We start from the raw sequence: 26,168 nt of genomic DNA, 5'->3' as shown, positions 1-26,168 counted from the left end.
TCAGCATCACGCACATGGTATAGCGTGCAGTGTCTCAATATTTCAGGGCAACAATCTTGAAGTCGAGCCTACTGTTTTTAAAGCAAAATGTCGACAATAGTGGTCTGTGTCATCAGACACTATTTGCTCCGAGACTCAGAGTCACATGCTGAGGTTAGTCGGCTTTTGTACACGGCTCTCATGGCACGAGGATACGGACTAGACTACCTGTAATTCGTACTAGATACAGCAGTTCAGCCTGCAAGTATTTGAATGAGCGGGGTCTGACGTGGACAACCAGAGGATGTGCTTGCCAGCTTACTGCTGGCACCCGACTTACGGCAAGTTGAGTTGAACGAACTGTGAGAATTATGTGATCTTGAATCCGACCGAGTGCTGGATGTTGAGTGCTGAACTGTGTCGCGGCTTGGCATTTGATGGGGATTTTATTTTTGGGGGTTAGTTAGCGCCACAGCAGACGGCAGCCAGCCTCTCTATCTTTAGCAGCAGACAACTGCAAGTTAGTTAGCTACTGGGTACTCCACCCAGACTTGGACCCTTCAACTCCCCGCCCCGGCGATAAACGATATCGTAGTACCGCGTAACTTCAGATCCAGATCGAGGTCGAGGTCGAGGTCAAGATCGAGGTCACGATCATCTTGAAAACCAACCACAGCTACCTCGAGCAGCGGGCACAGCTCTCTCCACGCCCTGCATGCCTCCACCCGAGGTCCCCCAGACCCCGAACCAATCCACCAGCTCTTCTGATCAACCAGAGGTTGGTCAGAAGCTGCATCATGACGCAGCCATGATTGACCCTACACCGGCCAAGCAACCAGACATCACCGTGCCTCCCAAGGGTATTGCGACCACGGCAGTCACCGCCACAGAAGCCGAAGCCGAAGTCGACGCGGACCCTGCGCTCGAGTTCCAGCCGGACGCCCAACACGAGCTGAAAGAGGTCGTTCCGGGGGGAGTGACCCCCGCTGGAGATGAGGCCAAGTCTTTGCCGTCAGCCCGACTTATCGACCTAGCCCCGGCTGCTGGCGCTGCAAAGCCAGAAGAACAACCCCCAAAGCCTCCAGCCAAGGACGACCCGCTGGACAAGGGGAAGCGACCAGAAGTTGCAGCCCAACCCGAGGAGGAACGGATGGAGGACTCCATTGCGACACTGAAACCTAGGAAGCCTCAGTTCTTGACCATAGAAACCCCAGCGTTTGTCGACCCCACCCCGCCGACCCCGTCTGGCTCGCAGCCGCCTTCGAGATCAAGCTCGGCCAGGTCCAAGGGACACGGTCCTGAGCCCTCCCCCACACGCTCCGACGTGGCCTACGACGAACGTCGCTATGCCAGCGAGGATGAGCAGGAGGGCAACTCAAGGTCCGAGATCCAGAGCATCATGGAACAGTTCCCAGAGGACGGCGGTGGCCCAGACGTGGAGGAAGTCATGAGCCCGCGCCTAGAAATTGCTTCTCCGTTCTTGGCGAGTCCGCCGGTCCAACATCCCCCCAGAAAGTCTAGCCTGGAACCTCTGGCGACTAGTATAGCGCAGCAGATTTCGGACATTCAAGGCCTGAGCATCTCGTCCTCTTCGCCAACAAGCACGAGGCCGAAAGCCAACGAGCCAGATACCGACGACGAGAGACCTCCAGTCCCACCCAAGGATGGATTAGACGAGAAGGCCCCGGCTGAGCCTCAGTCTCCTGCAACAATGCATAGGCCACCACCTCCCGAGCCTGAACCCGAGCCTGCGCTGCCTTTCGACTTTCATCGTTTTCTCGAACAGCTTAAGAACAAGAAGGCCGATCCTGTCGCACGGTACCTCAAGTCCTTCCTGCAAGAGTTCGCCAAGCGGCAATGGATGGTACATGAGCAAGTCAAGATTATCAGTGACTTTCTTGCATTTATTGCCAACAAGATGGCACAATGCGATGTGTGGAGGGAAGTGTCCGATGCCGAGTTCGATAACGCCCGAGAAGGCATGGAGAAACTCGTCATGAACCGCCTCTACACCCAAACCTTTTCTCCAGCCATACCTCCGCCGCACCCAATTCCAGGCTCTAGGTCGAGAAAGAACAGAGCCGACAAACCTATGGGTCCCGGCCGCAAGGGCCAACATCAAGAGGACGTAGAAAGGGATGAGATTCTGACGCAGAAGATCAACATCTACGGCTGGGTTCGCGAAGCACATTTGGATATAGCCCCTGTCAGTGACAGTGGAAAGCGGTTTCTCACCCTCGCCCAACAAGGTTTGTGTTCATTCCGGTTGTGTTTCACTTCATGCAACTACTAATCCAGAACAGAACTTCTTAAAATTCGGTCATATCGAGCTCCTCGGGACAAGATCATTTGCGTTTTGAATTGTTGCAAGGTCATTTTTGGTATGCACATAGTCATTCCGGCAGAGACTCGGGACTAACATTCAACAGGGCTTCTCAAAAATGCCAAATCAGACACGTCCGCTGATTCCTTTATGCCGCTTTTGATTTACGTTGTGCTGCAAAGCAACCCCGATCATCTCGTCTCTAATGTGCAGTATATCTTGCGTTTCAGAAACCAAGAGAAACTCGGCGGGGAAGCTGGCTACTACTTATCCTCTCTTGTAAGTGAAACAGGCCCGGTAGGTCGTGTTATGCTGACCCGAAGCTAGATGGGAGCCATCCAATTCATTGAGAACATGGATCGCACCACGCTCACAATTACTGATGAAGAGTTTGAGAAAAATGTCGAGACCGCCGTTTCTGCCATAGCGGAGAAACATCGCCATTCGCTGGAGCTTTCCTCGCCCAGGCAAGAGCATCGTTCTGAAAAGTCTGGCTTCCACTCCCCTGCTGAATCGTCTGCACGCCCGTCACTGGATGTTGACTCTTCGGGAACACCACGTCGGTCGATGTCATCCGATCAGGGTGACGACAGTGCACCCATGTCTGGACTTCTTCGTTCTATACAGAAACCTCTCTCCACCATTGGGCGAATGTTCTCGGATGAGCCAGGACCTAGCCACTCACCTGTGCGAACCCCACAACCTGACAATACGCCTAGGCTGTCGCCCCGCCCTAGCACGGACGGCCGCCCGTCAAGAGAAGTCAGGCAGCAGCTATCTGCCGAAGAATCCGCCGCAAGACAAGCGAGCGCCGAAGTGGCTGAGGCACAGCGTCTGTCCAGAGCCGAACACAATAATGTTGTGGAAACTCTAGCTGGCATGTTCCCGGATCTCGACCGAGATATTATTAGCGATGTAGTCTATCAGAAGGAGGGAAGGTAAGCTAACTCAAATCGTGTTGTTTTTCAGACCAAGGACTAAATCAAGCAACAGGGTCGGCCTCGCAGTAGACGCGTGTCTAGCATTGAGCACGTAGACGTATAGATTTTGAGATGGTCTTTGGTTGTTAAGCATTAGCGGGCTATGGGATGCATCAGTTGGTTGACACGGTTAGCATTTGGTGGTTAGCCTTTGCAATGGCGGCGTTGTTATGAATTGTTATACCCCCAAGTTCGATCCTCCTCCCACTGATTACAGACCTCCTCTGGAACAATCCCTTTTGTTCGTTGAGTCGACAACTGGATGTCACGCGTGCCCACGACCCAAGGATTCCCGCAGCCCTACTCAACCGCTAACGACCAACAACAACAACAACAACAACACAGTCAAATTTTACCATTGCTAGTTTCTTACGTGACGGCAAGCTATTCAATTAGAACCAAAAGATATACGAGGTCGAATATCACGATCTCAACCAATAATCTACGAAGCAACAGTTCACAGTAGTATAGTGGTTGACCGCTCGTACTTCAATGGATATCCGTATCCCCTAACTGAACAGTCCTTCCTCGACCATTCTTTTCCAACATATCACACGTTCGAAACGCCAAGGTATCTCTACGATACACTTCTTCTCACCTTTAGCTTCTTTACTCACTAATCATTACTTCATCAGTATAATATCTTTGTTTGTGCACTGGTAGGGGCTCGCTATACATTTGAGTTGTATACTAATCAGGTGTATGCCTTTGTATTTAGAATAATTAATCTATTTCTCAGAGAAAGGGGCACATGACAAGTCGTTTCTAGATGCATTGACACAGCCGGTCAAAATACCTAGATCTGAACTGTATAATACCCGTAAACCCTACTATCCAGCATCCGTGTACAAATACTAGAGGAAGATTTCAGACAAAGAGAGAATCACTTCCACATCATCAGAACTTCGAAATATTACCAGTAAACCAACAAAAATTATATCTTATCTCGAAATGTGTTATAGCATTTACAGAACAGTGTTTTGCCCTAACGACTCCTGCCGCCTACAATTATGGCCTCGCGCCGTCACCGTGCCCGTAAACTGCTTCAATGCTCGGCCCCTGGGCGCCCCATCTCAACCTTGGGGCAGTTGCTCCACGCGCTATGTACCACCGGCTCCATGCCTTTAATGACCATGCCGATAGCATACGAGATGATCAAGGGCCGGCTCCGGCTGAAGGAGTCATTCGACCGGGTCCAGAAAGTCTTCTCAGTCGGCCATTCTGAGCTCACGGGTGCGCTGCACGAGTTCGGCCTCCGCTGTCTACTGGACGAGTCTGCTATGATTGCGTTCGACTTCGACCCCTTTCTGCCCCACACATACAAGATGAGTAGGAGCAGGTCGAACTATGTCAACAATATATGCGAGATCTGGCGCTATGAAACGTTCGAGATGGAAAATTCGAGGACAAGTGGTGGAGTGATGCGGCCAACCTGGGCAGCTAGGCCGTGTATCGTAAGTGTCGGTTTTGGTGATTACGCCGAGCTTGGTGTTCACCGATTCGTTCCGTGTGGTCGAGGACAGTGATGTGACGAAGGACATGAGGGCTGAGACGATGCTTCGGACAGCAGGAGAGGACATTAATTCTGTGAAACCATGGCCATATGGAGGCCCTGAGATACTTGATGTGCCGCCCCTTCTAGAGTTGCGGGAAACACCAAGGAGTGTAAGTAGATAGCCTAGACTGTTAAACGCCTAAGGAGGTAAAATTATATCTATCACTCGCATAGTTATGGATAGTCATTGTTGTGAGGTTGTACGTGAAGTTCCGCATCTCCTTCAATGTCGCACCAGCTTTCACCCGTTCGATCTATATCGGTATGTTCAAATCTGTGTATCAAAAAAAAAAAAAAAATTCTTTTGGCACAACGCGCAAACATTTGGCAACACATAGAAGAATACCAGCAACATGACCATCTCAGCACGATGTGTATACTACAATAGTTGGATCACCAAACAGCTCTAACCAGCCAGGTGGCTGACAATCCCGGCCACGGCATTTGCTCGCAAGTTAAACCCGAAATCTCGTCTCGAAACGCGGAAATACTCAAATTTCACTGGCTGATCTTGGCGGGTGTTCTCTTTGCCCTGTAGTACCGGCCCCCCTGCACCGGCTTGCATTAGTAGGTACATGACTAAGTTGCTGGTTACCAATTCGTCCAGCGAAGTGATTTGACGTCATACGGGATTTCCGTTCAACATCTCGAACCCCAGAATCCGTAGGCGATCGATTGTTGGGATGTTTATTGTCGCCTCTCAATCATGAAATGTCAAGATTGATTACCCGTCAAGGCTTATTGAGCCTGCGATTTCACCCGGCTTGCATATGCAGTATACATGCAGAGATACCAAGACAGATCTTCCGCTACGCTCTTGGTCTTCTAGCGCTGGTGCCGACCTTGGCTAATTCTTTTTCAGACTTTGGTTGAATCAAAATGCACTTCATTCCCGGCTCGGGCGTTTTTAGCCTCTTGGCCGCGATCGGAGCCGAATAGAACAAAACGTACATGCCGATAGACGTCTACAGAAATGGGAATACCCTGTCTAATGGGAATGTGTCAATTCACGATTCTGGCCTTTTGCATGAAGTAGAGGATCTCCTTCCTCTGAGATATATAATGACACCCATTCGCCGACCCGGCCGCGTGTCTCCACGGGGAAAAACGCAACCCCGGCCACAGCTTCCGCCCCATCGCCTCTCGGTGGATCCATGATATTTTTTTCAGGAACGTCCTGGATGGACAGTGACGGATATGGCGGAGTACAGCTTTCATAGTCACCGGCATTGATTTGATGATCGCATACTCCATTGCCCACGTACCCCCAAAATCTCGAGTTGGGAGCCCCAGATTGCTTGCCCCGGAGTATGGGGCCTTGAAGATATAGGTTATGGGGAACGGCTCCGCTGAGAGGAGATACTTAGGGTTCAACGGAGCCTCGACTTTTTCACCCTTCTCGTCACCGTTCATCCTCAAAAAATCTCATCCCTCGACCTCTGTCCTCTTGCGACTACCACCCTCCCCGCGGTTGCAACAAAACCTCAGCCATGGGTCTCTTACATATTGTCGAAGAGCGGCCGACGCCGCCGTCGGTCTACAACTGGCGTGTCTATGTTCTTGCTATCATAGCATCATGTGGGTCCTGCATGATTGGATACACGAGTGCCTTCATCGGCACAACTATTGGACTCGACTCCTTTAAGAGTGAGTTCGGTCTCGACAAGATGACAAAGGTAGAGACAAATTTGATCAGTGAGAACATTGTGTCTATCTTTGTTGCTGGTGCATTTTTCGGCGCACTGTTCACCTACTGCCTCAGTCATTTTATTGGGCGTAAGCAGTGTCTCGCTATTGGAGCGACCGTGTTTTCCGTGGGAGCTGGTCTGACGTGTGGTGCCAACGGTTCACGCGGACTGGGCATACTCTACGCCGGACGTGTCCTGACGGGGTTGGGAACTGGTGTCGCATCGGTAAGTCACTATATTCTTTGTTGCTGAGTATATTGTCATGCGGGTGGACTATCTCTTGTGGTCTATCTTCAAGCCACTGTCCTGCCCTACATCAGTGCACGATATGCATATGAACAACGAATGCTAACAAAGGGGTCTTCAGAATATCATCCCCGTTTACATTTCGGAGTTGGCACCACCAGCTATCCGTGGACGTCTCGTCGGACTATACGAGCTTGGCTGGCAGATTGGTGGCCTGGTGGGCTTCTGGATCAATGTATGTCGTGGACATGATTCATGGCTTATCCCCTTCATTTGCACCGCTGCTGACAAAACTATATAGTATGGTATTGAACAATCCATGCCGTCGAGCCATGAACAATGGATCATTCCCTTTGCTGTTCAGCTGATACCGTCTGGTTTACTTTTGATCGGCTCCTTCTGGATTCGCGAGTCCCCTCGCTGGCTGTTTCTCAAGGACCATCGCAAGCAGGCTATGGAGAACTTGTGCTGGATTCGTCAGTTGGAACCTAACGACATGTACATCACCGAGGAGATTGCAGGCATTGACAAGATTTACGAGCTGCAGAAGTCTACAGTTGGCTTCGGGTTCTGGCAGCCTTTCAAGGCGCTGGGCGCTCGTCCGTATTTGCAGTGGCGATTGTTCCTCGGCTGCATGCTTTTCTTCTGGCAAAACGGCTCGGGCATCAACGCGATCAACTATTATTCGCCCACAATTTTCTCCGTAAGTCAAAGTACTCTCCATGTCTGCGCCAACATGGCAGATCCTAGTTTGCTAACGATGGTGGTGCCCGCAGAGTATCGGCGTCGATGGTAATACGGTGAATCTGATGACCGGTATCTTTGGGGTGGTCAAGGCTATCATGACCTTTGTCTGGCTGCTCTTCCTGGTCGATCAGCTCGGAAGAAGGAAGCTCTTGCTCGGTGGTGCGATCACTGGCTCAATCTGCATGTGGATCATTGGCGCATACGTGTGCGTGGTCGAGCCGACAAAGAACCCTACCGAACACTTGACCAGCAGCGGCATCGCAGCCATTGTCTTCTTTTACCTCTGGACAGCTGTCTATACCCCTACATGGAACGGTACCCCTTGGGTCATCAACTCTGTATGTTAATTCCCTGAATGACGATGGTTTGCATAGTCAGCTGTGGCAGCCAATAACTAATATTTCATGTACAGGAATTCTTCGACCCTAACTTCCGCTCCCTTGCCAGCGGTGCGACGACGGCCAGCAATTGGCTGTTCAACTTCCTCGTTTCGCGGTTCACGGAGCAGATGTTTGCGTCGATGGGCTACGGCGTGTATTTCTTCTTCGCGTCGCTGTCCTTCCTCGCCTTCTTCTTCGCCTTCTTCCTCATCCCCGAAACTAGCGGCGTCCCCCTGGAGCAGATCGACAGGCTGTTCGAAATCAAGCCCGTCTGGAGGGCTAACGAGACCCTCAAGGCACAGCTCAGGGAGGAGGAGGTGCAGTTCCGCTCAGACGTCAAGGGCGAGGCCATCCACCAGGAGAAGGACTCCGAGTCGGATTCGCCATGAGAGCCGGCTCATCGGGACGAAGATGTAGACATGATTATAAGTTTAGAGATATAGATATAGATCAATTATTGTTTTAATGATCCTGTCTGTCTACTTCGACAATCTTAGTGACATAAGTGGAGTCTGTCTCACCGTTTCCGTCGCTTGGTAGTCCTGGCTGCCCTCCAGGCTCGTCAAATACTCCATCATAGTCGGTCTTTTCTAGCCATTTGACTGCCTCACACGTTTGCTTCTGCCAAAGCCTTACGAGTATAGCTATGACAGAATAGACCAAGAAGTGGTAGTGTCAGCTATACTTGCCATTGGCCAGTATCGGTTGTACAAGCACAACATCTTGGGGGTTTTCTTTTTTCAAATTTTCTTTTCACGTAAATGCCGATGCGGTGGCTGCGCAAACAGACGGCGCATGTTCCCTGGGCAATAAGGCGTGGCTAGCTATTCTGTCGTATTATAATGGAGAGACCAAGGCGGACTGTCATTCCATACAGCGAGGAGGAACCAATTCGTGCTTGGAGAGAATGCGATTCCATTTCCTTCTGTCGCGACATTTCGATTCCTAGGTGTTTCTTTCCAGCGTTGGATCGCCTGTGGGCATTGTTAGGTAGTGGCACAGGTGATCCTTCGCGAGTGTATTAAATAGATTCGGGAAACAAGCACAACATCGGCGTGTATATAGACCTATAGAAATATTCTTCTTATCTATCAAACGTCGAGGACATCGCCTTTTTCAGATTGCGGGACGGTTAATCATATAACACGAGATCCTATGTAGCGTCACACAATTAAACATCGCTAACAGGATCCAATACTTGTTATCACCACTCTCTGCCACTTGCCCCACTAACTGATAATCATATTTGTTGAGATGACTACATTACCATACGTATTTAAGCAAAGAATTTGAGAGTAAATAGAACACAGAGATAATGTGTACAACCTCAATGCCTCCAATGGGAAATAGAAGTCGTTTGCCGTAGTTGGAGATTGGACTTGCAAAATACGCCCTGCCAACCTTCCAAGAGTTCTAAGTCGCACAACCAGGCTGCCAGGGAGCTTGCCCCCTGGAAGTGACTAGGTTAACCAGCTAACTTACGGTAGCTCGCCATGTAGAGTGTGCTTAGTGCTACAAGCCGCTAAAGACCCCTAAAAGCTGTCCACCCCCGCCCCAGCGGGCAGTGTGTCAATGGAAGAACCCACAGGTTAGCAACCATTTCATTACAGGGTTTTCAGGATGCCGACTGTCATACTTCTTCTTACCGGCTGCCGAGTCCGAGTCAACATGCCTACCGATGTGTAACTACAATACACTCAAGCTAACTTAGCAGGGATCTCGGCGTGCAGAGACCGGGACAACCGATGGACGGCCTCCGCCAGGTCATATCTACGTCGCAGTTGTGCCGTACTCCAGCAGCGGGCAGGTAGACCATTCTGTAGATAAAGCGTCGCGCTTCCACATCGTCCAAGCGGTGCCCGCTTAAACAATGGGATAGATGTACACGAACTGCCAGCCGTCGCGCATATGTATGGTACTATAGGAGCATGCCGCATCTAAACGAGGGTGCATTCGACAATCCTTACCTGGCAGATACCAGGGCTCGGTGTATGCAGGTGGAACGCTTTGTCGGCATACTAGGATTAGTTTGGAGGTTGTTCCTCGCGGATACTGCCGTTCTACCTTACTAGTTCGCCATCGAGCCCCGGTTTCTTCATTGGATCTCTTGAAGGTCTGCTTGTTGCGTAAACTAGAGCATAAGCGGTACCATGGCATTGAAATGATTGGGGGTGTTTTCCTGATGTTGTGCTAAAGTTGTTTGAGCCTCACACCCTACAGGAAGGACGCCCTATTAGGCTTTTAAGGCCTACAAGGGGTGGGCACAAAGTTTATGATGGCTGTGACTAGTCTCAGGTTAGTTAGGTTAGAATGAAGTTCACTGAACACAGTATAATACGATAGGATCTTAACGCATTACGAGTGGTAAGCTCGGGGCATAATATGATACGAAATGGATGGCCATCATCGAGATAGCAGATGTGTGACATGCGTGGCTCCCTGGACTTTTATAGGCACAGCTTTAGCCCACGACTGTGGAAAGTAACGTATTTGTTTGCTGCATGGTTGAACAATTGATGTTTGCTTATGGTCACAGATATCGGAGAGGAGACCTCTTCTTGGGACCAACTGACGACTCATAATTCTCGTTGTTGGATATAGCTGATAGCTAATAGCGCAAAAAGCTGGATGCGCTTCCGTATAAACCATTTGCTCTTTTACTCAAGTAGACGAGCTTGGAAGCACAATTATGAATGTCCTCTCGTTGGTTGGTTAGCATGCCGGACGAGTTGCAGATATGTACATACATAATGTACGTAGGATGCAGTTGTTACACACTAACTATACTAGACTAACCTAGTTAGAGTAAATTCACCATCCCCTTGCTTTTTCAACTAGACTAGGTTCGGCCATGCCTAATCCGACACAGATCAAAGCCAAATGATTCAAGACGGGGGTTGCTTATAATATTTCCAGCCAACGTGAGAAGCGAGTTGTGCAAAGGAACGCGAGGAAAAAGTTTTAGAATCCCGATGTCGAAGATGGTCAGCATCTTTGACTTGGCAAAATCGACGTAATTAGTCGAAATACTGTATCTTAACGTGGCAAATGGAGCGTTCATCCTCAATTGATCTTAACAAGCACAAACTTCGATCGACCTGTGATCGCTGCTCACTGCTCAAAGTTCGCTGCAACAAGCAACGACCGAGTTGTGAAAGATGCACGAAAGCAATGGAAAAGTGTTCATATACCCCATACCGTTGGAAGGGCCGACCGGGTCCTAAGCAAAACCACACTGGCATGCGAGAACAGCCGGTGGACCGGTCAGCCGGCGGGGCTCTTCCAGGCTCGTCATCAATGACCTTCACTCAAATGGTGCCGCATTCTAGTCCGATAGGCCTTGAAAACCTGCAGACTGGTCCGATCCAAAATACCGACTGGCAGAATAACACGCAAGATGTGGACGGCTTTATTGATATGCTGGGTATGGATTTGCAAGGGCTGGTGACAGACGGAGCATCACAGCCCGACGAAAATGAAATCTCTAACATGTTCAGAATGGAGGAGACATATCCGGAGGTGGGCAAAAGACTGCACGGTTCAAATGGAGTACTTGCGAATCCACCATTAGCCTATGCTCAACAAGATTGCCATCGTATAATCATGGCCTTGCTGGAACCCCAGCATCAATTCCAACCTCCTTGCAAGACGGCCAAACTTCAATCGAAGACCCGTAGCAGCATCGAGAACGTTTCAAGCAATCACATCATGAAAATCAATCGTTGTTCCTTGCAACATTTGCAAGCACTAGTTTCGAGACGCTGCAGCCCTGTGTGTCTATCCGGGCTTGAAACAGTTCTGCTGCTTCAGTCAGTATGTACGGGTGTACTCAATCGGTACCAGTCTGTCTATAGGAGCATGACGCAGGCTCCTATTGGGTACCAAATGTCGGCTGCCGACAGCCATGAGAACACGGCGCACAAGATTGGCAACGTAGTTTTTGATCCCGTGCAGTTCGGGGACTTTCCACTCGGCCGCCAGGCGGAAACCAGGATGAATGCCGAACTCCTATCTTGTGAAATACATTCCTTATCCTCGGTCGTGGCGCAGATAGTAGGCATACAAGGAAGCAAAGAGGACGGCCATGCGCAGGATCATCAACCTTCCACACCCGGTGTACATCTGGCGTTTGAAAAATCTATTAACTCAAGAATTGATGAGCTCAAGCTGCTCATCAGGCAGTTCTGCAACACAGTGGGGTGACATGACTATTGAAATCACTGTATACGTTTATGTATTATTTGATCTTGTGGGCGTTCAGATGAAAGAAAATTTGAGTATGTTAACTATTCTCTGATATGTGAACAATCCCCTACGCTGTGCTGCAAATGCTTATTTTCCGTGGTATAAAATCACACGCAGGTATAGCACAAGATAGTTTACACCGTCATGTACATCTTCTTCGCCTTTTTTCCAGCATAAGCTCATAATGTAATCTCTACGACACTCAGCCGCAAATAGATAGATTACTAGTCAGCGTGAGTCATGCTGTTGTCGTCAGGTACAAGTTGCTCGGTGCTGCGCAGACTCCAGCGCGCGGAATGCTCCACCTGAACGTGTATGCCGTTCTGGTGATCAGGCTGTACCATAACCGCGCGCTCCTCGTCATTGACCTTCGGCCTCGACTGCGAGAAGCTTGAATTGGATATATATGTCGATATTCCCCTATCTTTGCTTTGCTGTTGCCCGGATCCGTCTCTTCGTTGTGACGCGCTCCCTGACCCCCCTCCAATCGTGACCAAGTCGATATTAGAAGGACGACTGGCTCTCACGGCCCTCGATCTCTCGGAAATACTCTTCTGGAGCCCGCTCCATTTGTAAAACGTCACGAGCAGCGGTCGCAAGGTCGGAAGGCAGGCGCTGACGACTGCGCTCGATTGCTCGATCATGGCCCACCCCAAAGGTACTGTGAGTGTCCCTGTGAGATGGTAGGTCAGATCCCATCACTAGCTACTACTCGGAGTCTAACGAGTCTTCAATCAATTATCAGGGAACTTACAGGTTCCATTCAAGTGGTCTACCTGGAATACAGCCAGAAATCGCTCGATACTTGCGAATGTGGCACTACAACGCGTCACACGAATCAGTACAACAACTGAGCACATGAATAATGTTGGGTTAGACTTACAAGGCACCCGTGGCGAAGAAAAAGCATATTATCGCCCTGTTGGTCTTAGTGGTCTTCAACTTGATCACCTGGTGAATTGGTAGGCACAAGATGATGAAATCCGTAACGATGCTAGGCACTGAGCTACCATAGTAGGCACCCTCCAAAGTGATGCACTGTCCATCGATCCAAGGTCGGAATGACTTCTCTATCGGCTTGCACTGAAATATGCTGAGGAGGGTGATAGCGGCCCACCACGCTGCGACGGCCACGATGACGATATAAACGACGAGCTTGAACCCCTTCGATGTAAAGATGCGAAGGTACATGAGCAATATAGACAGCTTGACCAGCGCTATGCCTGTGACGAAGATGATTTGAGAAACAACAAGAATTTTGAGGAACATTTCCAGTTCACCTTGGGAGACGGATATGGCCTGTCGTCCAAGGCCATTCTTGATCACTGTATACACTCCGTTAGCCGATCTCGCCATTGACAGCTGAAGATATGATATCGTACTCGCATAGTTGAGCGCGCCGGTAACGAGAAGCACAACCTATCAGAACAAGTCGCATCATTAGTTATCCACTATCAATACATTCTATGATTAAATGGATAATGCCACATCATAATTGACTACTCACCCCGCCAGCGACTAATACCCAATCATCAATACCAATTGGGAGTCTGTTCAGTGAGCGAGCCAGGAATCGCAACGCTATGAAAAAGAAGGCCATGACTAGCATTCCAGTAGTGATATCTCTGACCCATTGACTATTATCGGCCGAAAGGTCCACGCCTTCTAGAATCGGGGGGCCGTTGCCCGGGTCGGCCATCTCGCGAAATTGATGAAAAGACGAGTGTTGGTAGAATCTGCGATCTGAGATTGACAGTTACACCAATAATATGTCTACGAATAAAGGTCAGGAAAGGAAGGTTCCGCATGTCTACCGGCAGGTCAGACTTCAGCAACGTTATGCTCAATCAAAACGACTTTGATGCCATTTTTTCGTGTCACGAAAACTGCTCTTCAGTTCATCGACAGGATGCATTCAAACATGTTACGTCGCGAGAACTCTCCCACATCTACCGGAGTCGACATACATGGGAGTCGTTGGTTTGGCAGCTCTTCGATGCGTGGTTACTCGGCTAGGATTGCTATTAAACCCAGACCAAAAACGCTGTGCCACGGGACTGGTTTGAGGCAGTAAGCTCACGATTCTCTGGACTGCGGCTACAATATTCTTGATGCTGTACTACCGGTGCATGAGACAACAGGGATCACCAAGATGCGACTCAGCTTCCATATGGCTGAACCCTGGTCTTAAACAATGTGACACACCCACTGAACTTTATCGACATTTCTTTTCCGTCCTCAGCACGCCTCGTAACTTCCCCTGACCATCATACACGTCCGTATGACATTCCACCTAGTTGTTCATAGTTGAGCAGAAGACGAGTGCTGGTTCAATCTGCAGTCAGCACAAATGAATGTGGGGGACTGTCTTGAGCCTTACAGGGCATGGATCGTTCGCTTAGGAAGCTGACAGGCGACAGTGACTCCACCTCCCGGACCGTTCCTTCTACCAGCAAAACACTTCCCCACTGGTCATCCTGTAGCTAGGGCTGTCTTGCATCCTAATCATGGTCTAGGGTTTGCCCATTCGCGACGAATCTGGACGACTGTAAATTTTTCAAGGATCTGTCTTGAGCCGAAAAATGTCTTTCGTCTCTACAAATCACATTTCTTTTACGCTGTCATAGTGTAGTTCAAGTTGATCCGCGAGTCATCCCTTCGAAGATTATCGAAAGCGCCCTATCAGCCGAACCAAGTTATTGTCTTGGCGAAGAAATCTTTGGCCGTCATGTAAATTCCGTTTCTTTTCTTTTTCCGGGCGCTGAATTCGCGTGCCTCAGTCTAGGTACGCGGATAAATGTACCTGAACTCTTTGAAATAGACACCAAGTCTTGTGGGGAAAAGGTTTCCAACCAAGAAAGCCTCCAAAACCCCTTGTATCACTGACTTTCTCTCGTAGCGCTTGGTTATGGATATGCTTGCCGGTGTCTTTCGAGCCCTGAATGTCTAGCAATCTCGATGGGAGCTTCCAAACTGCTAAGCATTCCGCGCACAAATTTTGGGAGATAAAACTGGTAGGCGAAACACATGGTAGATGAGTAGATGTCTTCCTGAATAACATACATTATGAATACATCGATCTCCATCTCACCACTTCTATGTGCTGCGAGCACTTTCGAAACCCCTGATGTATTTGGCGTGAAGTTCCTCGCTCTCGAGGCCTTACGGGTGGATAACTTTAGCCGCTATGTTTCCGATGAGGAGTACTTCCACAATCCAGAGGTCTTCGTCGAAAACGTGACTTTTTGTAACATCACTGTAACCTATACTCATCCAGGCCAACAGGATACTGTTGTTGTTGAAGCATGGCTGCCATTACCTTGGAACGGTCGCTTACAAGCGGTCGGCAGCGGTGGTTGGACTGCCGGTCGTACGCAACTGTCATATTCCATGATGTCAGGAGCAGTTGGTGCTGGATATGCTACGGTTACCACGGATGCAGGCTTGGGCACCTCACAGGCTCCTATGAATTGGGCCTTACACAGTCCTGGAACTGTCAATTTGAACGCCCTACAGAACTTGGCTTCTGTCTCCTTGAATGAGCAGGTGAGATGCAACCCCCTTGCATCATTGTTCCCATCACGAAAGCACAAAAAATTGGAATATGAACCAGAGAAATACGGTGTCTCTCTACAATTATCATTAATTGTTCTTGGTAGGCTCTCATAGGTAAACATCTCACAAAGAGTCTATACGGCGAGTCACCCAAATTCTCCTATTTCAACGGCTGTTCTCAAGGTGGGCGTCAAGGCATCCAACTAGCTCAGCGGTACCCGGATGCATACGATGGAATTGCTGCTGCTACGCCTGCCATTTATTGGCCACAGTTCTTCCAAGCAATGCTCTGGCCACAGCTGGTCATGAACGAGCTGGGAGAATATCCTCGCACGTGCGAACTGGACTTCCTTCAGTCGGCAGTCATCAACAAATGCGACGCCGACGACGGTATCGTAGATGGCATCATAATGGATCCAGACTCGTGTGAGTTTGATCCACTCGAACTTGTGGGCACACCGTTCTACTGTAATGAGACAGGAGGGGACCATGAGATCAGCAATGCCGGCGCCAGAGTCGCCCAGGCATATCAGGCAGGCGCCCATGGACCCGATGGCGAGTTCCTTTGGTATGGGCCCCATTGGGGTGCAAATCTTACTCAGACCATATTCGGTACTCCTGGGCTAGCTGCTACAGATTGCACAGATGAGAAATGTACCGGGAAACCGTTCATGTTCTCGCTCTTCTGGATGAAATTCTTCGCCACAAAAAATCCTTCCTGGAGCCTTGACGGAGTGACGCGGAAAGAATATGCTCGCATTTTCCGACTGGCGGTTCAGGAGTTCACTTCGATATATGGCACCGCAGATCCCGATCTATCACTATTTCAGGAGGCAGGAGGAAAGATGATCACCTATCATGGCTTGGTAAGCAGCGCTGAACTTCCGTATCACTTTCAGTATCAGCCACAGCTAAAAAGTGAGCCCAGTCCGATGATATCACTCCTTCAAAAAACACCCAGCATTATTACAAAGAAGTACTGAAGATAATGCCAGATGCGCACGGCTTCTTTAGATACTTCGAAGTGCCCGGTCTGGGGCATTGCTACGGAGGCAATGGAGGCCAACCGACTCATGCATTCGAAGCACTTCGGGATTGGGTAGAAAATGGCAAAGCCCCGGACAACATCGCTATCGATGTGCCGCGGCATGGGCAAGCACAGAGGCGCGTTATTTGCCCCTTTCCCCAGAAGGTTCGGGTAAAAGCTGGTGGAGAAGAAGATGACCCAGACACATTCTATTGCTCATAAAGTGGTTTCTGCGGCGATACGACTAGCTCGTCCAGAGGCTTACAGCGCCAAAGGAGATGGTTTCTTTTCGGCTCCATAACCATTGAAGAATACTTCTAAATGAATTACAGTGGCAAAGATAAGTCATTTGAAGATGATATGCATCAATAACTTGCCATTCTCGAGTGACGTAGGATAACGAAAGCGATAGAGCAAGGCCGGATCGAATACGCAAGAGCGATATTCAGAATATGACTATGTTCATCTAATGAGCTACGCATATTACATGAAGCATTGTGACCATACATCAACGTTGTGGAGAAAATACAAAGCATTCCCTATGTAGTGCATCCTCAAACCAGTGATAGTATACCCCTGATACCCATGTTTCATGCTAGACCTAGCAGCCCCTCTCGCGTCGTTGACTTCGACATCAGCACGGATAGGAATCCAATGATGCAGGCGACACCACTAAAGATGGCGAGTTCCTGGTAGCCTTGATATGCGGCCAAAAAAGCCCCACTGATCGGAGGGCCGATCAAACTTGCAAGAGAGATGATCGGCATAGCCTGGCCCATGTATGTGCCGATGTTGGTGGGATTATCTGTCGTGGAGGCCAAGCTGATAGAGTTTCCGGACACGATTCCACCGGAAAAGAATCCGTACAGGACCGTAAAAGCGTAAATTGCTGAGTGACTAGTGCATTGGGTCCAGCAGAAAAGGAGAATAGACGTCGCCACACTGGCTATGGCATACATATTGAAACGACCGAACTTGTCGGAGAGTATGCCCGGTATGACCCTTCCGGGGAATGATGTACCATTGAGGATAGCGATTAGATACGAGGCTTGGAGCGGATCCATACCTCGGCTCAGCGCATAATCTGGGAGGAAGAAGTAAGGAGTAAACATGCCGAGAAAAAGAAAGAACCCCGATATCGTGACCCATATGTACTTCTTCTCGGCGAATGCCTTAAGCAGGAAGAACTCCTTCTTGCGTGGTGGTAACCGCTCCTTGACCAAGATGCAAGCAACGGCGAGGAGCGCGACAGAAATAAAACCGATAATGCGGACCGCCCAACCAAAGCCAAGCGATTCATTTGCTAACATGCGACTTAAGGCCAAAGGAATAACCACACCACCTAAGGAAGATCCAGCAATTGCCAGACCGATGGCAGCGCCACGGTTCTTGTCAAAATATTGAGATGTGGCGGCCATGGCGGGATTCAAGACCAAGCCGCTAGTTATCCCGCCAAGGATACCTTGCGCAAGCATGAATTGGTAATAGTCTTGGGCAAGGCTTGTCATCATGATCGAGAAGACATATGCGATGGCGCTAGGGATGATAATCTAGTCGTTGATCCGTCATCAACTCTTCTTGTGCGATAGATGAGGTGCTACCTTACGCCAGATTGGGCATGGATAGCGAATTGTATACTTACCTTAGCTCCAAATCGGTCGAACAGTGGACCGCCAAAGATGCTAACCGCAAAAACTAGGAAGAATTGAAGAGAACCAATCCACGATACATGAGAGGGGTCCTCATCGCTGAGCTGGTTGTGCATGTAGTATGCTTGATAAACTCTGCATAGTCGTTAGCTGACCGTCTAACGAGGTTCTATGTCGTTGTAAAAATGAGCGGAATGATGATCATCGTCGCCTACCCGAAAGAATTGACATATCCCAAGGTACAGAAGAGTGATAAAGATGTGCCTATGGCTACTCCCCAGGCTTCCGCTCCACCTTCAGGATACTTGTCCTCTGGCGAAGTTGAGGTCGCTGATACTTTGCCCTTGACCGAGGCAGGGCCAGAGATAGGTTCATGGCTACTACTCTCCATTGCATCAACAGAATGCAATCTGCGTGTATGAGACTTGTCACTATCCTTTGAATTCAATCAGTGAAGGGAGAGATTGTACTGGTAAAGATCAATGTCGAAATTTGGCACAATATGGGGGCCAGTCAGGAGGCAAAACTCTTGCAATCTTGGGATACAATGCCACATTACAACGTCTGCACCTGGGTTAATTGAGTAGCAGTCACCCATATCAGGTCATCGATACAAGTGATGAGCATGATCATTAGTATGAGATCCGAGACATCTCGGTCACACAACATGCTGGAAACTGCCGGTAACGCCAGCGGGATGGCGCTGCCAAGAAAAGAAACAGAAACATCGGCAACCGTTGGTCGGTAGCCGAGTGGCATGGATAATACTTCCACAATAATGGGCGTTGATCCACCGAAGAGAAATGAAACTGTGCACTTATCGTATCTAGTCTGATCTAATATCGAATCTTCCACAAATTGGTTTTTCACAATGAACATGATTGATGTTCATCATCATTTTCTTCCACCAGCATATGCCCACGGTATGCCCTCGCTTTCCCAGATATGACGTAATTTACTAAAGCGCTGCAATAGCATGGCAGGAATCAGGCCAGATCCCATCCGGATTGGCATTACCATCGTGGAGTGTCGATGAGGACTTGTCATTTCTCGACCGCCAGGGGATTCGGACAGCCATCTTGTCTTTAAGCGCTCCTGGGGTTAGCATTGCTGGATCCCCAGAACGGGCAAAGAATCTTGCCCGCGATTGCAATAACTACGCAGCGGAAATACATAGGACACATCCGGACAGGTTCGGGTTCTTCGCAACACTTCCATTGGAGAACATGAACGACTGCTTTGAGGAGCTGCTATATGCGCTCGATGAACTCGGGGCCGATGGTGTAACGCTATTCACAAGTTACGCAGGGCTGTATCTCGGACATGAGTATTTCAAACCACTCTGGGAAGAGCTCAACCGACGCGCAGCAGTCGTATTCATCCACCCCGTCTCCGTGATCAACCCCGGTCCACCACACAATTTAGCGGTCCCTCCTCCTATAATCGATTTCCCCCACGAGACTACAAGAGCTGCGGTGCATCTGATCACGTCCAATACGATCCGCGACAATCCTAATTGCAAGATTATCCTATCACACGGTGGAGGTACGTTGCCTTATGTTGCTACGAGGATTGCGAATGCAACAGCGGACGTAGGGCTTATCTCTAAGACGGCTGAAGAGTTCTTGACCGAGGCCAAATCGTTCTACTTTGATCTCGCATTGACCAGCTATGAGGATCCTATTCGCCTTCTTTCTAATTTCGCAACTCATGGTCATATACTCTGGGGTAACGACTTTCCCTTCGCTCGGGAGAAGACAGTGCAGGGACAGTTGGATGTGCTAAACAATGTCACTCTGGAACCAAACTTTCGGCAATCAATCATTGATAGTGCAGCTCTGAAGCTCTTTCCGCGCCTATTAAATAGCTTGCGTTAGTTTTGAATCAGTATTAGCACACAACCACATAGTGATTAGGACTTCGAGTTTATATGTTGCTGATCTCATATCCACACATAGCAGGCAGAACTAATCTTGCAGCTGTCCGCGGACGCAACTTGATTATTTTGAGGAAGTTATGCTTGGTCTCTCTAGTAGGAATCCGTATGTAGTCAATCGACAGGGGAATACTCGTTACGGGAAACTCAGATCTTGTAGACCCTCATAATATGACGGACCCTAGCTCCAAATTAGATTGTCACTTGAACCGCCGGCTTTACATGCTGGCATGATGAACGACAAGGGTTTGGGTACCGAAACGAGACTTTTGAATGCTGAATTCCTACCAGCATTGAAGGCAATTTAGCTGGGAACGCCGACCAGTGGATGGGCACTGCGCGAATGGCTTGGCAACAAGGACTGCCCTGCGCCGCTTGTAAGATTGCTTTGCATGCTCGACTACATAAATAGTATCTTGGTGTTTGATTGAATACTGCGCATTACCTATTACCTCAAAGGTGGGTACTATGTAGGCAAATGACACAGCAATCTAGCGCACAAAGCGGAGATTTTTACAGCAGGACGAGGCCCTTCAAGGTCATAAGTTTTGTATCATACTGCTCGGTATACCCCCACCGAGACCCCCAGGCTCACCATCCGCACGTAATGAGGAACGCAGGACCGTAGACTGGCTACCATTCGTACGCAGCGAAACCGTTGGACGAGTCTTCTGCCAACTAGTAACTGTAACGAGAGATTTATATAGTATAATGCCGTTTCCCTCAGTCTAGATCCATGCACGGTGTCACGCATGCACCTAGAGGTCGGGACGACATGGTGATCGATCTCGTCATGGTGCAGGTCTCTCGTAATAAAAGCTAATACATTACAATTACCAGTCCTGTATTTTATGCCACCAATGAACTATTGTGCAATCTCTGTACCAAGCTCATACTATTCTATCCAGCCGCCCCTTCAGACTAGACCGTTCGTCCATTTGAAGAGGTTCTGAGGGTCCCACTTGGATTTTATTGCCAGTAGCTTGGGTATCTTTCTCGGTGCGTACCAGGCGACGCGACCCTCATCACCATGAGCATAGTTGACATACACCTCAAGCTTCCCGTCCTTGCCGCCAGTTGACATGAGTTTGTTCCGCCACGTTAGCCCAGCCCTCTCAGCAATTGCCCCAGACGCTACATCCGAGAAGACGAAGGAGAAGAAGCTTAGAATGGTCAGCAGAATAATTAGATGACCTAGAATCGTACTTACAAATATGCAAAACTGTCTCTATATGGGTATGCTGTTGCATCATCTGGGATGCTCTTCGTGACAGCGTTGGGAAACATCTCAACAACGAGGATGGCTGTCGCAAGTGCAGGGTTTTCGGTGTAGAACTGAATGAACTCATCCACGAGGCTTACATAAGTAGACACGTCGAACGTCGCCAAATTTCCACCGAAGACGGAGTGATTACCGCCCTTCAAACAAGCGAACTGGTCCGCACCGAAGCGATTTTCCTTTACCAGTCTGCTCCACGGGATTGAGCTGATATTTGACCTTACTGGGTTACTGTCGATCAGTGGTTGAATGTAAGCTAAGCCTTCCTCCTCCGGGCCAATATAAATCGCTGAGATCAGGATGACGGTCTACGATTCATTTGGAGTCAGTAATGGTAAGTAGGCAAACTAAAGCGGATGGCTTACAACTTGCGTGACAGGGTCGAGCATGATGGACGCGAAGATAGAGAGCTCGTTTGGTTGATTATTCTCGTACGTCTTGACGACATTGAAGACATGCTCCTTTGCAGAAGTTGGGTAGATGAAGTCTCCATTGAGAGCAAGTCCGTTGTTTGTCTGATCATGGATTCTGTAAGTTGCAGAAGTGATGACACCATAGTTGAAGCCAGCTCCACGGAGTCCCCAGAAAAGATCCTGGTTCTCACCCGTAGAAGCCGTGACAATATCTCCTTTTCCAGTGACAACAGTTACAGATATCAAGGCATCCAGAATCAAGCCATGAATCCCTTGGTAAGGGCCAATCCCTCCTCCGAGGGTTGCTCCGACCACGCCAACGCAAGAACACGAGCCGGTCTCTATAAAAGGCACCAATTGTCAGTCTCGTACTGCTATGACTTTAAAGTAGTCGATTTGCTAAACCTACGGAGTTCTTTCTTTGCAGCAGATATTGGGCCGAAAATATCGTCAAAAGTTGCGGCCCCGCCGACTGTCACCCGGTTGTTGGGTGCGTCAACACTAACACTACGGAAGAAGCCCAGATCGACGTCAATCGCTCCTTTTAACGCAGAGGTGGTGTTGGTATACCCATTACCACCTCCAGTTGCTAAGAATGGGACGTTTTTGTCGTTTGAGTACTTGACCTATAATGGCATGATTTAATCAACAAGGCCAGACCGGCTCATGGGTTTGTACGCACAATGGTTTGGACATCTTTGTTAGTCGCAGGCTTTGCAAAAACGATGTAATGCGGCGTATTGTATGCGTTCCAGCGCTGAACTATCTCCATAGTCTCATCGGAAGCATCCGGAAGAAAAACTTCGCTCTTAGGCGACAAGTTTTGCTTCAAGTAATTGTAGATGGTCGACGGGCAAGCTGCTGTAGGCGAGTCAGCCATTTCTGTTTGCGTTTGCTCCAGATGAGTCCGGGGTCAACACGGCGCTTTCCCCTGTCTCTGCTGAGAAGGGAAAGCCCTGGTTTAAAACTTACCAGCATCCACTGTCGTGTGCGCGCAAAGCACCAATAACACAAACAACAGGCTGGCTGTGACATCTTTGAGGTGAGACAACATGATGCCACGTTTGCCAAGAGGTAGAATCTCGTGCAGCGGATACGTACTGCCTCGCGCGCTTCGCATCAACTTTTCCAAGGTCGAAAATGCACCGGAAAAGCCAGAATTTTCTGGAACCGACAGATGCAACCCCAGAGTTTAGGTTCCGTGTAACGGCCGGAGTTGCCTTGCATGTAAGTCGTTGGAAGTTGCTCAACAACTAGACCTCGGGACCCGAGACTGAGCATCAGCCGCTATATGACGCCACGAGTCGCCTACCGAGCCACACATATGCATTCCACCAACAGATAGGCAAAATTTGTACCATAAATTGGATTGACACAAAGCACCGTGCATACCAAACTAGGCCTCCTCCACTGTCTGACTTGGTTTTCCAAGGCACCGCTGCGGCTGCGAATCTTGGGGTAGGGGATGTAGCAATAGTCATAACTAACATAGTAGACTAAGGACTTATCAGTGTCGTGATGAGATCATGTCAATAATCATATCATTAATAGATTTAGATCTACTTACGAACAAGTGCTACACAAGTTCAGTGGCAGTGTCTCGCTCCACGCTAAACCGCCACTGTCAAATACAAAGTCCATTAAGGACATCACTCATAGAGTCCTCCTAACAGCACGCCAATAAGGTAAAATATGAGTAGGGAAATAAGAAAAAAGACCATTTATAGACCGTTCTTCTTTCACCGCAATACAATTTGCTAGCTAGATAATCATCCTCTAGATTCACATCGGACCCAAAGCCTGGACGTGCCACTATAGCCTGCAAGAGCCACGCGGGGATCTTGCAATCAGGCTACACATGAGACTATTGATTCAAACCAGTGGCCCAATGTTATCAGTAATGCAACTATGCAAGGGAAACTTGAAGCTATTTATAGATACTCCTACCGGAGTAAAAACTCATCCCACCATAAACAACCAAAAACCATGCCACCGTGCGTCCATCCTTAGCCTCCGCCATTCCCCTCCTCATCCGTCCGAAGGACTCACTCAAACATCCTTACAAAACTTGCTTTTCTCTTACCTGAACCAACAGTTCGCTTGGTTCGAATACGAGAAAGGCTTTCTGGTCCATCCAATCATTCGCCACGTGATTTGATAGCGACAGATCAAACGCAAAAATCGTCTTTGCCAGGATAACTTTAGCTTCTGCTAGAAAAACCCTGCAAACCACGGATTAGTATGCAGTGATCTGGGGCCCAGCACAATGAAGATTAGACTCACTTCCCGCCCAAGCAATTCCTGTTGCCCATGGAGAAAGGGTGGAATGCATCTTTATTGTCTTTGTTGAATCGAGATTCATACCGACCGTCGTTCGGTGAAAGAAAGCGTTCTGGATGAAACCCCAAGGCATCCTCCCAGTAGAGAGGTGTGGTCTGGGAAGTCTGAAGCGCAATGCCAATCACGGTCTGGAATGTATCAGCAATGTTCATGTAGTTCAACCTTGAATGATCGATTATGGTGACTACCGACGCACCTTCTCCGGTATCCAAGTTCCGTCTATCGTTAGCCCTCCTGCTGGCACAATTCTTGGCAGATTAATTGGAGTAGGATGGTGTATGCGAAGAGTCTCATCTATGACAGCAGAGAGGTACGGCAGTGACTGTGTTTTTGTGATGTCGATCTCCTTCTCATCGAGGAATGTTTGTCGAATCTCATCACGAAGACATTGATAGGTTACTGGATTTCTCAGCAAAAGATACGTTGCTGTGGCTAAAGCCACCGTTGTGAGCTGGCAGCCAGCGATAATGATGGCCAACGAGTTGCTGTCAAGCTCTGTCCGGGTGATACCCTTTTCTTTCCCTGGGTTGACATTTCCAATTAAAGCAGACATAAAGTCTTGCCTTTGAAAACCCAAGTCACCCATGGCAAGCCGCTTGTTGATAGCTTTCTCATTGAACTCATAATTCTGCTTCCTCTTCCTGGCAGTTAGTCTGAGGAAGATCATGCCAAATAGACGGTCCAACGGATAGAAGTGGCTCAGGCTGTTTCTGATCGCACCAAATTTAGCCCCAAGGAAAATGCCGACAATCATATGGTGCTCATTCTCGCCTTCCAATCCATGGAAACTCTCACCGAATGTCAGGTCGGCAATAATGTCGAGCGCGGCATACCCGTAATATTTGGCGATGTCGATGACATTGTTATCGGCCCTTGTGATATCACGTCTCATTCGTTGCATGAGCAACTGAACATGCGACTCAATAATTGGGTTTTGCTCTTTGAGTGCCTTGTCAGTAAAGGCATTGACATATAGCCTTCGAATGCGAGCATGTGTAGCTCCATGAGCTGTGAATAAGGAATGCGCTCCATTCAGTGGCGGGGTTTGACTGTAGGGATCCTTCTTCAATTGCGGACGCGTGAGATATATATCCTTCCATGCTCCTGGAGATATTGTCGATAGCTCTCCGGGAGAAATTCGCACGACTTCTCCATATTGGGCATGGAGCCGATCCAGCCATTTGTATGTTGAACCAGTCACGGCCGAGAACGCAAAAGGAAGCCGCGATACCGCCGCAAACATAGGCCCGGGAAACTTGGCTAGTGGATGGAAGTATAACGAGTGGATGATATCTGCAGAAACAATCTACACTTATAAGCGTCTTTCAACGAGTAAAACACGGGTATAACTTACAACCATCAGCAACATCGATACTATGACTGTAACAGTGCAAAAGTCTGACCTGGCGGAAAGGCAAATCCAGCCTATTTCATTTGCCATGCTGATGTTAGTCTACCGAGTAATCTGATCCTTAAAACAGTCTTCTCGGTGTACAGGATTCAATGAGGACATTCTATTGTTTCTGCTGTGGCAGTTATACTTGAGTTACATTGGTGTACACAGCGGAGCAATCATTGTTTAGTTTCAACTAGGCAAACGTAATACAACACCAGCACTACATGTCCGGCTTTCCAGGTCTTGAATTTCTCTCCACTACTACTTGAATCAGTTTTAGAAAAAAGCAACTGGCTCATGTCCTATCTTGCGGCCATAAGCCCGGGTGCCGGCCGAATCATTTTGCCCCAAACTGGGTCTTCGACATGGGTCGGACAAGTTTCAAGACAGTGTCTGATCCTCTTTTCACTCAGGAATCATACATCCACTG

The 26,168-nt window shown here is 48.8% G+C and overlaps 10 protein-coding genes across 10 annotated transcripts; 6 read left to right on the top strand and 4 right to left on the bottom strand.

Annotated features, from left to right (window-relative positions):
* Window positions 1-1,129: 1,129 nt before the first annotated feature.
* On the top strand, window positions 1,130-3,338 carry BKA67DRAFT_525981 (uncharacterized protein; the record flags this gene model as incomplete). Its single annotated transcript, XM_046098712.1, has 5 exons — window positions 1,130-2,228; window positions 2,283-2,360; window positions 2,409-2,581; window positions 2,630-3,240; window positions 3,296-3,338. 5 exons carry the CDS (start codon window positions 1,130-1,132, stop codon window positions 3,336-3,338), a joined length of 2,004 nt encoding a protein of 667 aa, XP_045952680.1.
* An 859-nt stretch (window positions 3,339-4,197) lies between these two features.
* On the top strand, window positions 4,198-5,232 carry BKA67DRAFT_696061 (uncharacterized protein). Its single transcript, XM_046109334.1, has one exon. It carries the CDS (start codon window positions 4,293-4,295, stop codon window positions 4,806-4,808), a length of 516 nt encoding a protein of 171 aa, XP_045952679.1. The 5' UTR covers window positions 4,198-4,292; the 3' UTR covers window positions 4,809-5,232.
* Window positions 5,233-6,327: 1,095 nt separating this feature from the next.
* Window positions 6,328-8,287, top strand: BKA67DRAFT_526222 (general substrate transporter; the record flags this gene model as incomplete). The annotated part of the gene is made up of 5 exons (XM_046098736.1): window positions 6,328-6,750; window positions 6,893-7,006; window positions 7,073-7,474; window positions 7,548-7,856; window positions 7,931-8,287. The coding sequence occupies 5 exons, from the start codon at window positions 6,328-6,330 to the stop codon at window positions 8,285-8,287; spliced, it is 1,605 nt and encodes a 534-aa protein (XP_045952678.1).
* Window positions 8,288-11,017: 2,730 nt separating this feature from the next.
* BKA67DRAFT_650795 (uncharacterized protein) lies at window positions 11,018-12,119 on the top strand. The gene has a single exon (XM_046106055.1). It carries the CDS (start codon window positions 11,070-11,072, stop codon window positions 12,099-12,101), a length of 1,032 nt encoding a protein of 343 aa, XP_045952677.1. The 5' UTR covers window positions 11,018-11,069; the 3' UTR covers window positions 12,102-12,119.
* Window positions 12,120-12,307: 188 nt separating this feature from the next.
* On the bottom strand, window positions 12,308-13,619 carry BKA67DRAFT_95659 (uncharacterized protein). The gene is made up of 4 exons (XM_046109565.1): window positions 13,526-13,619; window positions 13,027-13,468; window positions 12,898-12,962; window positions 12,308-12,816 (listed from the first exon to the last, which is right to left on the bottom strand). Coding segments are annotated over exons 1-4 (957 nt in total). The 5' UTR covers window positions 13,527-13,619; the 3' UTR covers window positions 12,308-12,367.
* Window positions 13,620-15,209: 1,590 nt separating this feature from the next.
* On the top strand, window positions 15,210-16,947 carry BKA67DRAFT_664017 (Tannase/feruloyl esterase; the record flags this gene model as incomplete). Its single annotated transcript, XM_046108299.1, has 3 exons — window positions 15,210-15,689; window positions 15,803-16,564; window positions 16,627-16,947. The coding sequence occupies 3 exons, from the start codon at window positions 15,210-15,212 to the stop codon at window positions 16,945-16,947; spliced, it is 1,563 nt and encodes a 520-aa protein (XP_045952675.1).
* Window positions 16,948-17,226: 279 nt separating this feature from the next.
* BKA67DRAFT_583399 (monocarboxylate permease-like protein) lies at window positions 17,227-18,852 on the bottom strand. The gene is made up of 3 exons (XM_046104069.1): window positions 18,590-18,852; window positions 18,368-18,509; window positions 17,227-18,275 (listed from the first exon to the last, which is right to left on the bottom strand). Exons 1-3 carry the CDS (start codon window positions 18,763-18,765, stop codon window positions 17,316-17,318), a joined length of 1,278 nt encoding a protein of 425 aa, XP_045952674.1. The 5' UTR covers window positions 18,766-18,852; the 3' UTR covers window positions 17,227-17,315.
* A 393-nt stretch (window positions 18,853-19,245) lies between these two features.
* BKA67DRAFT_541145 (amidohydrolase family protein) lies at window positions 19,246-20,251 on the top strand (the record flags this gene model as incomplete). Its single annotated transcript, XM_046100879.1, has 2 exons — window positions 19,246-19,297; window positions 19,350-20,251. 2 exons carry the CDS (start codon window positions 19,246-19,248, stop codon window positions 20,249-20,251), a joined length of 954 nt encoding a protein of 317 aa, XP_045952673.1.
* An 896-nt stretch (window positions 20,252-21,147) lies between these two features.
* BKA67DRAFT_639447 (FAD binding domain-containing protein) lies at window positions 21,148-22,914 on the bottom strand. The gene is made up of 5 exons (XM_046105736.1): window positions 22,685-22,914; window positions 22,412-22,628; window positions 21,955-22,343; window positions 21,521-21,897; window positions 21,148-21,473 (listed from the first exon to the last, which is right to left on the bottom strand). Exons 1-5 carry the CDS (start codon window positions 22,880-22,882, stop codon window positions 21,227-21,229), a joined length of 1,428 nt encoding a protein of 475 aa, XP_045952672.1. The 5' UTR covers window positions 22,883-22,914; the 3' UTR covers window positions 21,148-21,226.
* A 1,147-nt stretch (window positions 22,915-24,061) lies between these two features.
* Window positions 24,062-25,823, bottom strand: BKA67DRAFT_696053 (cytochrome P450; the record flags this gene model as incomplete). The annotated part of the gene is made up of 4 exons (XM_046109333.1): window positions 25,697-25,823; window positions 24,539-25,648; window positions 24,286-24,470; window positions 24,062-24,224 (listed from the first exon to the last, which is right to left on the bottom strand). The coding sequence occupies exons 1-4, from the start codon at window positions 25,781-25,783 to the stop codon at window positions 24,062-24,064; spliced, it is 1,545 nt and encodes a 514-aa protein (XP_045952671.1). The 5' UTR covers window positions 25,784-25,823.
* Between the last annotated feature and the right edge of the window lie 345 nt (window positions 25,824-26,168).

Source organism: Truncatella angustata, assembly GCF_020726525.1.
Source record: "Truncatella angustata strain MPI-SDFR-AT-0073 chromosome Unknown BKA67scaffold_10, whole genome shotgun sequence".
Lineage (NCBI taxonomy): Eukaryota > Fungi > Ascomycota > Sordariomycetes > Amphisphaeriales > Sporocadaceae > Truncatella > Truncatella angustata.
The sequence above is the reverse complement of the archived record's forward strand: the minus strand, read 5'-3'. Positions and strand labels throughout refer to the sequence as shown.